The following is a 13608-nucleotide window of genomic DNA, read 5'->3' on the forward strand; positions in this document are numbered from 1 at the left end:
GTGGCAGCTGGGCAGTGCCAAGATGCCTGTGCTCTGGGGGGGGGGGGGGGGGGGGGGGGGGGGGAGGGAACCACCCTGCACTTACCCTGACCACCCTGGGGTCTCTGGTGGCTCAGGAGACCCCCCCCCCAGATGCTGTTCCATCTGGTCCACATTTGTTTGCACCAGTACTGATCGACACCTGGCTATAGCCTCCCTGCGGAGGCCAAAGAATTGAGGGAGTCCGCTGGATCCCGTGCAGGTAGATCACAAGTAGATTTACAACCTACTACCATGAGTGTCATTTGGTCCCACCATTTGGGGCGGGGTTCCGACTCAAACGTCTCACGGGGGTCAGAGAATCCTGGGAAGCGCGGAGCCGGTCAGGAGGCTAACTGGAGGCCTTTCCCGGCATTATCTTGCCGTGTTGCGTTCAAGTAAAAGCACAACGCGGACGGAGATTTGCTCCCAAATATCCCTGAATTCTCTCAGTTCCAATGGAAAGGTCAAGTTTGTTAGTCCTTTCTTCACATACAGAACATCTAATTCCAGATACTATTCCTGTGAACCTTCACTGTAATCTTTCAGGTTCCAATATCCTTGCTTTAATATGGTTCCCAAAACAACCTTGATCAATGTAACCTGATCAATGTATGCATTTGGCATCACTTTCCACACCTTCTATGTTCTATGTTTTATATGCAAATGCCTCCTCATCCAAAAACCTACTTAACCTCTCATTATATCTGGAGTCTCATGTTTGAAGATCTAAATGTTTTCACTCAAAACAATTGATTCCTCCATTCAAAACATTCTGCCACTTATGGCCTAATTCCATTATTGCTGCTTTCTCTGGAATTTAAAACTTCAGATATCTCTGCACTGAACCATACTTATCACCTACCCATCTACTTTACTAACCTGCCTATGTCCTTCAACATTTGTCCTTCGTATCAGCAGAATTTGATATCTTGTCTTGATTACACCTGGACCCAAAAATCTTACATGAATTGAAAGTGAAGAAAATGTCCCCGCACAGATTCCAGGGATTCACCACGACCAACATCCCACAAATACAATTCCTGCTGCCAAATACTGAAGAGTATTATTTTCCTCTTCAGTCAATACATGAAAGTTAGGTCCTACAAGTTTTGATTAATCTCATACGTGCAAATAAAAGTCAGCATGACGAAGCAGCTAAAGCTGCCTTCGTTAATTCCCAAAGGTGGACATCTGCTTAAAATTCAGACTACTAATCTAAGAATGACTTTGGACATAACTAAACATATATTGGACCACAATATGGCACATGTAAAACATAACTACTTGAAATTAAATAATGTAGATTTGTACATTAAGTGGAACTTTGCTGCCTTAGGGTTCAATTTATATAACTTTGTCTTAAGAGGTTATACCGGTGGTCACTTACATTCAAACTAGTTTGCGGATTGTATGAAATACAGTTTTGCGGATTGCACAGGTCTTCTGGAAGGAATAGACGTGATAAGCCAAATTACCTGGTTTCAGCTTATACTTTGGAATGTACTTATCCATTATTATGTTTATCACATATGTAAAATCAACAGTTTGCCTGGAATTGTACTTAGAGAATTATCAAGGACAAACGTTACTATCACAGGCAAAATGTTCACCTCATAGTGTTGTGTACTAAAAACCAATACCATTGGAAAGTCAACTCCTATTAAGCAAGTGAATACCTCTTACTGAAATTAAAATTAAAATTAGTGAATTTTACACTTATATTTTGATATTCATAAGTGAGAGTATCATTTATTCATTTAACATGTGTAAAAATAATAATTGGGGCTATTGATGTCAAAAATTCACTTAATATGAGTAAGCACTGGACTGCTTTTGTTATCAGACATTATCAATTTGTCGAAGGAGAAAACAGCGAGTTCTCCTACATTTAACGTAAACATTTACTTAATCCAGGCAGTAATGATTTTGTAATTATTAGTTACCAACTACTCACTTGCCGAGTAGTCTTTTTCACCTACAGAATCCTCTTCACATTCACCATCACTACCTCTCTCATCGAGTAGAATTTGCTTCTGTTTCGACGCAGCTCCAGCCGCTGCCCGCCTTGGTCTTGGTCGAACTGATGGACCTTTCGTTTCAGCAGAAACCATATCTGAGCCTATAGTAAAACATTGGTTATGGATTACAACAGTCATTGTTCTGAAATGCATAATAAAGAAAATCTACAATTCATTGTATAGTAAAAACGGTACGTGTGGCATGCTCTTTCCCTCTGCCACATTTCTGCAGGTCCAGTCAATTATACTTGATAAACACTTGTGCAAATTATAGGATTCTGCCCTGCAGTATGTAGTTTACTAGTTAAGCTATAAATTTAATGCAATGCTTGTATCATTTCAGTTCTGGTTTAAACCATTGCTCCCATTCAGAGAGATAAAATCTTAAAATCCACCAACCAATCACCTATTCACTCTCCTATTTAATGCCTTTGAACACTCACCAGTCACTAGGGCTAGAGTCTGAAAACAATAAATTAAAAGCAGCACATCCCCCCCGCCCCCCACCCCCCAAAACCGAATTCTCACCTAAACCAAATTTACCAAGTTGGCACTTATACCTCAAAGCTCTCCGTCCTCGGCTTACTCTGTGCCTTGGAGCCTAACCAGCAATCAAATCTTTTAGAAACGTGTGTTATTTGCTGCTACTCATTTTATGTAATGGGAGCAAAGGATACTGGGAAGATTCAAACCGTATTGCATTAAATTTATAGCTCAACTAGTTAAACCACATACATAAAACAACTCATTGTCTGGCATCTTTGAATTTGTCTATATATATGTTTCTGGAACATACCTCTTCATTCACCTGAGGAAGGAGCAGCGCTCCGAAAGCTAGTGACATCGAAACAAACCTGTTGGACTTTAACCTGGTGTTGTAAGACTTCGTACCATAAAACAACTCGGTTAACAGTCTTGCAATATTGCCAAATTTGAAACCTAATTAGTTAAATAAACTACAAAGATAGAAGGGAGATGATGTGTTACAGCTATAGATGTGGGAGCTGCTGGAAACCTTTGGTGATCCACAGCAACCACATCTGCAGCAAGTCTCACGCAGCTCAAGCAACTTCAGCTCCGAGTTGATGAGCTGGAGTCTTTCACATCAAGTCAGCATTTGACAGAGTTTGGCATGAAGGGGCCTTAGCAAAATCAAAGTCACGAGGAATCAAGACACAAAGGTTGGTGAAATTGCAGATAACGTGAGAACTGTCAGAGGATACAGCAGGATATAGATCCATTTGAGACTTGGACGGTGAGAAGTTTAATCCGGACAAATGTGAGGTAATGTATTTTGGAAGGTCTAACATAGATGGGAAACATACAGTAAATGGCAGAACTCTTAAGAATATTGACAGGCAGAGGGATCTAGATGTACAGGTACACAGGTCACTGAAAGTGGCAACGCAGGTGGAGAAGATAGTCAAGAAGGCACATGGCATGCTTGCCTTCATCGGCCTGGGCAATGAATATAAAAATTGGCAAGTCATGCTGCAGCTATATAAAACCCTAGTCAGGCCACACTTGGAATACAGTGTTCAATTCTGTTCGCTGCACTACCAGAAGGAGGTGGAGGCTTTGGAGAGGGTACAGAAGAGGTTTACTAGGATGTTGCTTGGTATGGAGGGCATTAGCTATGAGGAGACGTTTGTTCTCACTGGAATGTCGGAGGGGCGACCTGATAGAAATCTACAAAATTAGGAATGAAATGAAAATCGCTTATTGTCACAAGTAGGCTTCAAATGAAGTTACTGTGAAAAGCCCCTGTGGCATGGACAGAGTGGATAGCCAGAAGCTTTTCCCCAGGGTGGAAGAGTCAATTACTAGGGGACATAGGTTTAAGGTACGAGTGGCAACGTTTACAGGAGATGTGCGAGGGAAGTTTTTTAATATAAAGGTAACGGGTGCCTTTAAACCCACAACCACTGCCACCTACAACAAGGGCTGCAGGTGCACGGGGAACACTGCCACTTGCAAGCCCCCCTCCAAGTCACATACCAATCATGGAATTCCCTCCCTAACAGAATATGGATGTTCCTCCACCACATGGACTAAGTGCTTCAAGGCACCTCACCATCACCTTCTCAGGGGTAATATGGAATGGACAATAAATGCTCACCTAGCCAGTGACACCCACATCCTGTGAACAAATTTTTAAAAACTTCATAAAGCTTCTTATGCACCTCTACAATGAACCTGAAGATCCAAAACACACCTAATCCAAGATTTGGTCTCACACTCCTTTATGGTAATTTTCTGAGGCACGAATAACTTGCATTTACCTTTTGAATCCAAAGAATATCCCAAAGTACAGGTACAGTATCTTAACACCAGCAACTTGGGATCGAAGCTGCGCGGATTTCAGATCTTGCTGCATTTCAGGTCAAGCCTGACTGGTTGGGGTCACGGATAGCTCAAAGTATTGGAATAGTCTGCCGCGCAAGCAGTGAAGGAGATAACTAGTCAGACATCACACCATGCCAATGCAGCACCTAGCCATATTATCCAGATAAAGTTTAGAATTTACTCAATTAAAATTGATGCACATTAAAAAATGTTCAGTTGTCGGTCAATTCTGTTTTTTTCGGTAGCAGGATTTGAGACATGGTACTATACTTCACAAGCAATTAAGTTATTTTTAAAGCCAAGCCACTGCTGTAATGCAAGGAAACCGGGTTGAAAACCCAATTAAAATCAGTTAAAACATTCTAAGTGGGTTTCCCTCAAGTCTTACAATATTCTACAATCTCAATTAAAGCTACACCAATTTTACATGATGAAAGCAAAATATAGCCTGTTCCTCTGCTTTCTCTACAGGTGTTTAGAAGATCACAGATATGAACTTATAACATTTTTTTTAAAAAAAAGTATTTTTATTCTAATTTTTAACATTTAAAACACATAACATTACAAAGTAAAACAGACACAAAACCCCAAACCCACCCGTCCCAAAACGCAAACCAAACTCCCCACCTCGCCCCCTCCAGTTGACAGTAACAAGCTCCTTGAAATGTAATATAAACAAACCCTATCTCGTATGGAACCCCTCACTCGCCTCCTCAGAGCAAATTTCAACTTTTCCAAGTACAAGAACGCCATTCTATCCCCCAGCCACACCGAAGCACAGGGTGGAGAAGCTGACCTCCACCCCAACAGGACCCACCTGCGAGCGATCAACAAGGCAAAGGCTAAAACATCTGCCCCCGCTCCCGTCTGCAACTCCAGCAAGACCGACGCCCCTAACATGGTCCCCAGGGGACTGGGTTCAAATTCCACATGCAAGATCGCCGACATGGTGCCAAACAACAACCTCCAAAATTTCTCCACCCTCCCACACTGCTGACAAGTGTCTTCCACCCCCTCAAACAACTGTCTCATCTTTGACTTCGTCAGGTGGGCTCTGTGTACAACCTTTAGCTGTATCAACCCCAGCCTCGCGCACAAAGTGGTGACATTCACGCTCCGCAGCACCTCACACCACCGCCATATCCTCATCCAAGATCCTCCCATAGGTTGCTGAGGTGACCCCGCCCACCCAACCCCAGCACCGACAACACCCCCTCAAGCAACAAGGACAGTGCCACTGGAAAAGTCAGAAAAACCTTTTTCTCGAAATCCCGCACCTGCATATACCTAAAAACTACCCCGCGCGGGATCCCAAACTTCTCCCCCAGCTCCTTCAAACTTGCAAACCGCCCTTCTAAAAATTAGTCCTTCCCATCACCCCTCCCCTCCCCGAAACCTCGCATCCATCCTCGCTGGGTTGTTGGGGTGAGCCCATGCAAACACAAGGAGAATGTGTAAACTCCATATGATCAATGACCTGGGGCCAGGATCGAACCCGGGTTCTCGGCGCCGTGAGGCAGCAGTGCTAACCACTGAGCCACCGTGCCGCCCACGAACATAATATTTTCAATGGCTAAGAATTTTTACTGAGTGAAGGCAGGTTTTAGTCAGAGAAACAAAGGATTAACTTTCTGTTGAATTATGCATCCTTGAAAATAACTCCCTGAGCCTACTCAGTGAGTCCAGCAACTTAAAGTGCCCACGTCATTTTAATAATCTTTATTGTCACAAGTAGGCTTACATTAACATTGCAATGAAGTTACTGCAAAAAGCCCCTAGTTGCCATACCCCAACGCCTGTTTGTGTACACCGAGAGAGAATTCAGAATGTCCAAATTACCTAACAGTACATCTTTTGGGACTTGTGGCAGGAAACCGGAGCATCGGGAGGAAACCCACGCAGACACGGGGAGAATGTGCAGACCCGCACAGACAGTGACCCAAGCCAGGAATCGAACCTGGGACCTGGCGCTGTGAAGCAACAGTGCTAATCACTGTGTTACGGTGCCACCCAATACCTTTTACATTAAAAGGCGGGGAGTACCAGTCCTAACTATATTCCCACCTGTAAATGGTAATCTTTTTTTAGTAAGTACTGGCGGTTCTTGGTGCTTTGGTTAAATGAGCGGGCCTATTTGATAAGTGGTCTTATGGCAGACCTATCCCTCTTTCCGGAGTTGTCCTGGCTGTCAGAGTAGTTTTCCTGGTGCTGGGGGAGGTGGGCTGGCCCTCCGTCCCAGGCCGACAGCCCCCTCCTCTCTGGGACAGGGCTCCACCTTTCCGAATGGGATCTAATGATATCCTTCTTAACTTCGGGCATCATGGCTATTTTGGTGACCCTCGAGGGGATTTGCCATTGGTTGATGGTCTGGCGGCCTGTTCCTCCCTTGGACCTGGGACCTGGTGGATGGGGTTTGGGTAGTTCGAGTCTTTCGATCCTCACTCTTTGCTCTTTTCTTAAGTTCCTATGGGAGACCCTGGGTTAGAGGTTGGAGGCCTGAGGCTTCCTTGGACTTGTGGTACCCGGTCCTCTTCTTGAGCCTTGTAGTTATATGATGGTGGTCTGCTCTGTTCTGGGCCTGGACAGGAGTTTGATTGCATTGTGCGCATCAGTGTAATTCCCTCTGTCCTCTTGAATTCTTGGTTGTTTTTTTAAAACTCCTCTGTTACTTTTCTTTGAAGCTATGGGTATGCTGTACCTCTGTGCTGATGACTGTGCTGATGACTGTATCCTGCTTTGTTCAGAAGGATCATCTACTAGTGGGAGGAACATGTTGGAGATTTTGTCCCCCACTCATCAGGTCTTATTTGTTCCCATGTTTGCAATGACTTCTGTTATGTGCTGTACCTGTTTTGCATTGATATCTATGGCTCTTTTTCTTTTGTTTTGATGTGATAATTGTAAAAACTTGAAAACGTCAATGAAATTAAATTTAAAAAAATACAAGTACTAAATACCTATTACTACTGGTATGGAGCAGCACGGTGGGGCAGTGGTTAGCACTGCTGCCTCATGGCGCCGAGGACGCAGGTCCGATCCCAGCCCCAGGACGCTGTCAATGTGGAGTTTTCACATTCTCCTTGTGTTTGCGTGGGTCTCACCCCCACAACCCAAAGATGTGCAGGCTAGGTGGATTGACGATGCTAAATTACCCCTTAATTGGGAAAGAAAGAATTGGGTACTCTAAATTTTAAAAAACACTACTGGTGTGGAAACTTAGTTTTTGTTTCAACCCAATTATGCAATAAAACACTAAGATAACAATTCAACTGGGATAAGAATGGTGTTATTTACTAAAGAATTGAAGGCTTCTACCTTGGTTAAAAAAGTTGGTTCTCACCTTCAGTGGTTGGGTCTTGTACTGATCGGACTAATGCAGCTTCTAGGTTTCTTTGATAAAGTTTTTCATCAAGTGGCAATCTGTATTATGAAGTAATCTGACAAGTGAGTTAAAAGTATCAAAATGTGAAAGTAAATGCCAATAACAAGCCAAGCACAAGGGAAAGCACATACAGACATGCACATTATCAATAATGATTTGTCAACACAAAGAAAAATTGTCTCCAAATCTTCATAAATTAAAAAAAACACCAATCATTATTGGTATTTTTCATTTCTTCCTCACTCCATTTAACAGCGCAGTTACTATGAATATTTTCAGTAGCTCGGCTCGCAAGTCTCCAAAATTGAAATGAATGGTTAGAATTTTGTTGCAAAGATCAACCAAATCATTGAAAATCTATGGGGATATGTTGATGTCTTGAAGAATTAATTGCAGAGAGTACAGTAAGATTGCTGAGAACAACAAAGTCAAAATGAGATAAGCACTCCCGAGAACTGGCCACTCATTGAAAAGGAAACATTACATTTCAGTAAAACACGTAACACTGAGGAAGGACAAACTGATGTCACCAGTTGGGTGTGTCGGCAAATTCCTCCGCACAAATCAGCAGGAACTAATTTTCCACTCAATGGGAGCACATTTATTAGTGATTTTGTTTCTGAAGAACAGTAACTTTAAATAAATAGAATTGGAATACACAGATTAACAGATGTTAAAGAAAAAAACTAGCATTTGTCCACATTTATTTTACACATAGTTACTTAGAATTATTTTGCATGTACTTACTGCAAATAATCTGTAAAACAATAAGCTGATCAGTAATTTATTGAAAGGTATGAAAGAAACAAAGTGGAAGAGGACGAAGTGGTACCAGTGCTGAATGCAAGGGGAAAACAAGGCTGTGGATAATAGCCCAACTATGAGCAGTGCTCACTGATAATCTATTATGTTACAAACAAGCATTACCTTTCCTTTGGTAGTTCCTTTTTGGCTTTTGCATCTTGACTGCCAGAATTTGTAATATTTTTTTCCGTTTTTTGCTTTTGCTCCTTCGTCGTTAGACGGGATTTTTTACATGGAGGAGCTGATCCACATGTAAAATCTTCATCTGCCAACACACATGCATAAACCCTGAAGAATATTCACTGTTCCAGTGTACATGCAACTTTTCACTTGAGAAAAATCACTATCCTTGCAAAGCTCAACAGTTAACAGTTATTTCCCGCTCAACAGCTACTGTGGGTAAGGAGAGACACAATTGACCAGGAATATCATTCTAGGTTAAAAGAACAATGAGCAGAGGTTAGTTTAACAGGTTACAAAACCAAACGCCATTTAGACAAGAAATGGTGATTCAGCTGAACAGATGGAAAAACATTGATTTCTAATTCCAGAGGGAGTTGATATGGGAGATAGATAGGAAACAAGGAGCAATGGATAGAATCAGACTTCATGGATGCTTAAGAAATGGCCGGACTGTATTTCTTAATATACATATTTTAACACTTTCTGTATGCTTTTTAAAAATGTGTTTGCTGGAACAGGGAAGGTTTAGGGTTGAAGGTTCTAATTCAAGTATTCAAAATTATGCAACAATTTGAGATGGTTGGTGAAATTGTATTCTTGTTAGTCAAGAACAAATAGGTATCAATTCAGGATTAGTATTTGAAGCATAAAGGAAGCTGTTCGAAGAAAATTTTCACATTTAGGTATAGAATTCTTTACCTTGTGACTATTCAATCACATTTAAATTGGAATTAAATAAGTGGAAAAAGAGGCCACAGACAAACAGCATGAAAATGAGATTTCAGTCGGCAGTTGGACTTGGAAATATATCGTCGTTCCTTCACTGTCGCTGGGGCAACATCCTGGAACTCCCTCCCTTACAGCACAGTGGATGTACCTACACCTCAAGGACTGCAGCAGTTCAAGAAGGCAACTCACCACCAACTTTTGAAGGGCAACTAGGGATGGGCAATAAGTGCCGGCCTAACCAATGATGCCCACATCCCGTAAATACATTTTTTAAAAAGTTCCATTGTGGGAGCTCAAACTGGCACATGTGAGTGAATGGTTTTGTTATGCACCAACATTTCTATTTTTCACACTTTCTGAACTTCTACTCAAAACTCACCATCATCAAAGTCTCCACACTGTGAATAATCTACAGCCTTCTTGGTCCTAATGACAGAAAAGAAACATGTTTTTACATTTCAGTCTTAATATAGAAAGCACCGGAACAAAAAATCCTCCTGAAATATCTTTTTGAAGAATATTTCAAAATTAAACTTAGTTGAAAGGAATAAAATCTTGAAAATCCCAAAACAAACGGACCTACACAATGCATGGCTAAGTTTAAAATTAAGTTTGCGAGTGTGGCAATTAACTGGATTTATTTATTCATTAGTTAAATGCAATGCTCAGTGTAGAAGGGAGATTAGTTTTGTTTTTACATAGCAAATTATAATGATCTGGAATGTACTGCTGAAAGGGTGGAGGAGGCAGATTTAATTGTTGCTTTTAATAACAACTTTTAAAAGGGAGTTAAAGTTCTTGAAACGGAAGCATTTCTAGGGCTGTTGGGAAAGAGTGTCATTGGATAACTATTTGAAAGAGCGGAGAGAGGCACAATGTATGGGATGGCCTACGCTAGGCTGTAGAATTCTATAATTTGTTATTTTTAACTCAGCGCTAATATAAAATAACCTAGCATCTCAGTAAGATTTTTGAAATATCCTTTTTTAATATTTAATTGGAAACCTGTATTAGATTGAGCAAGTGATAGTTTGTTCTTGCCTCTTGGATAAACAAAACTACATCTTCAATCAAAGAGTATCAATTTAACATAACTACATAAAAATTTACAAAAGATCCATGCAGTACATCCAAGCCATCTTATCTGGATGCCCCCAGTGAGATTCAAGTTTCAGTTTAGGATAAGACACCATGTAACGTAGAGATTTCTACAATCAACCTTCTTAACCTAGATTATGTTAGCTTTTGTATCTTAAAAATCTTTCCCAGTACTCAATTACTGGAAACCGCTTCCATAACTTCGAAACCCGCATCTATCCTCTCATCATGACACCACCACTGCAACATCCTGTAACCCTCTTTCGATCATTGCCAAACATTTCAATCTTTCTCCCACCCTGTAATCGTAACCCTGTAAAGGCCTTTCACCACATGTATCTTCCCATATGCCATCACTCCACTACTTGCATATCCAACCCAGACCTTCCCCACATCTATAAATACTTCCCAAATTTTCACTCTGAAGCTCTCCCAATACTCATCCATTCCAGAGCATGCACTCATAAAATCTTTCCTTCATACCTTCTTTACACCACTTCATCAGTTCGTTCCCAATATTTCATTTCACCAATCACTTTACTTTCATTCGCCAAACTACATGCAACCACAACTTTCTTCTTCTTTTACTGCTGACCTTTCTCTGTACCCCATCACCCAAACTGCTTGCCATCACCAACCTCAGCTGTCTTTTTCCTCCTTTCTCCCCTTAAATTTCATATCACCCCACCACTGAATCCAGATGCCCCAAATGTTCTCCCTCCCCCACCAGTCACACATACAACTTCACACTCTCAAACTCCAAAGTCGCCATTTCCCCTTTAACAAATTTCCTACAACTATCTGCTCCATGGCACATTATCCATGGCCAGTCATCAGTGAAACATTTCTCAACACACTAAACATAAAAAAATACAAAACGTTCATACATTATATTGAATACAATAATTTAAAACATTGCCATATCCAAAGATGGCTTTGATGACAAGAGAGAAAATTGAAATTTATCTCATATTTTGTCCATTGAAAAAACAATTTAATTTACAAGTATGAGTTCTACCACCTGCAAGTAAAACAGTAACAAAGTAAAGTCCTTTCAGCCCAAGTTGTTGATTCAAAACCAGTTACAGTGATGTGATTTAAAGTCTTGCTTTGGCGAGTGGAGGGGGCACGGTAGCACAGTTGCTTCACAGCTCCCTAGTCCCAGGTTCGATTCCCGGCTTGGGTCACTGTCTGTGCGGAGTCTGCACGTTCTCCCCGTGTCTGCGTGGGTTTCCTCCGGGTGCACTGGTTTCCTCTCACAGTCCAAAGATGTGCAGGTTAGGTGGATTGGCCATGTTAAATTGCCAATTAGTGTCCAAATGGGTTGGGTGGGATTGCTGGGTTGCGGGATAGGGTGGGGGTGTGGGCTTATTAATTCTCATTATTGATTCTCATTAATTCTTTCCAAAGCCTCAATGGTACTCCCCTTGCCTACCAACCATGTCTACTAGGGCACAGAAAGCTAGGAACAAAATTAAGCTTTGACAGTCATCCAGACTCGATACATTAGCTCCCTTCTCTCCCCACAGGCGCTGTCAGACTTGCTTGTCCAGTATTTTCTGTTTTTGTAACAAAATTAAACTGCATTTTAACAAATATGAAAGCATGGATTGTTTTGTCATAGTGAATGGCTAAGATAAACCCCACTGTATTAAGGGAAGATAAACATTTGAAGCGGAGGGAATTACAGGACAGGGCAGAAAGCAGGAATCAGTTATAGATTGCCCTGAAAAAAGTCAACATACATAACAAGCCTCTTCCTCTGCAAATACTTCTTTGATTCCCATTAAAACAAGCTTTTCTTTGCCGTGGAGAATTCTATATTATAAGTGCCTTCTGTATAAGTAAATATTTTTCAACCATTCATTTTATTCTTTTTACAGTGATCTTAAATTGGTGCACTCATGTTACCGACCAGTGGAAACACCCAGCACGGTTTACCCTGCCGGATTCCGGCACTTCATAACCTTGATGTGTTCCAGCAGTTCACCTCTTAAGGTCAAAACTTTCAGCTTTCTCTTCACAACTGCTACCATTCAGTCCCGGTTATGTATCTAGTAAATCTATTCAGAACCGTATCTATCGATTTATGGCATTCATACATAAGCATGCTCAATACAGCATTCAATGCAACCCGTTTATCATCATTTTCCTGCTCTATATCATATGCCACTATTGGAGTAACAAAATGGTTAAGGCAAAGACAAAACTGGATCCTAATCAGTTAACCATTTTGAACCTGTGTATTCTTTTTTTCTATATATTCATTCAAGAGACGTGGACTTCGCTGGCTATGCTAGCTTTTATTGCCAATCCCTAACTGCCCTTGAGAAGGTAGTGGTGAGCTGTCTTCTTGAACTGTTGCAGTCCCTGTGGTGCAAATACACCCACAGTGTGGTTAGAGAGTGAGTTCCAAGATTTTGAAGGAATGGCAATATAGACCCAAGTCTGGATGGTGAGTGACTTGGAAGGGAACTTCCAAATGGTATCTGCTGCTCTTGTCCTTCTAGAAGGTAGTGGTCGTGGGTTTGGAAGGTGCTATTTAAGGAGCCTTGGTGAGTTCTTACAGTACATCTTGTAGATGGTAAGCACTGCTACTTCTGTGTATTGGTGGTGGAGGGAGTGAATGTTTGTGAAAGGGCTGTCGATCAAGTGGGCTGCTTTGTCCTGGATGATGTAAAGCTTCTCGAGTGTTGTTGGAGCTGCACTCATCCAGGCAAATGGAGAGTATTCCATCACACTCCTAACTTGTACCTTGTAGATGGTGGGCAGGCTTTCAAAAGTCAATAGGCAATTTCTCTTCAGAATTCCCAGCCTCTGACCTGCTCTCATGGCTAGTTCATTCGGGTTTTTGGTCAATGGTAACTATGTTGATAAGTGGGAGGGATTCAGTGATAGCAATGGCATTGAATGTCAAGAGGCAATGAATGATTCTCTCTTGTTGGAGATGTTCATTGCCTGACACTTGTGTGGCGGGAATGTTACTTGCCACTTATCCGCTCAAGCCTGGATATTGTCCTTGTCTTG

The 13608-nt window shown here is 41.5% G+C and overlaps 1 protein-coding gene across 1 annotated transcript in view; it reads right to left on the minus strand.

The window, feature by feature from the left end:
* Positions 1 to 13608, minus strand: part of rad51ap1 (RAD51 associated protein 1) — an 83715-nt gene that overhangs the window by 64106 nt on the left and 6001 nt on the right. The window contains exons 2-5 of the mRNA XM_072471500.1: positions 9863 to 9909; positions 8695 to 8836; positions 7726 to 7805; positions 1976 to 2140 (exon numbers count right to left, since the gene is read on the minus strand). Of these exons, the coding sequence (XP_072327601.1) occupies positions 1976 to 2140; positions 7726 to 7805; positions 8695 to 8836; positions 9863 to 9909 (434 nt within the window). The remainder of the gene's footprint in view (positions 1 to 1975; positions 2141 to 7725; positions 7806 to 8694; positions 8837 to 9862; positions 9910 to 13608) is intronic.

This window comes from Scyliorhinus torazame, chromosome 13 (assembly GCF_047496885.1).
Source record: "Scyliorhinus torazame isolate Kashiwa2021f chromosome 13, sScyTor2.1, whole genome shotgun sequence".
Taxonomy (NCBI): domain Eukaryota; kingdom Metazoa; phylum Chordata; class Chondrichthyes; order Carcharhiniformes; family Scyliorhinidae; genus Scyliorhinus; species Scyliorhinus torazame.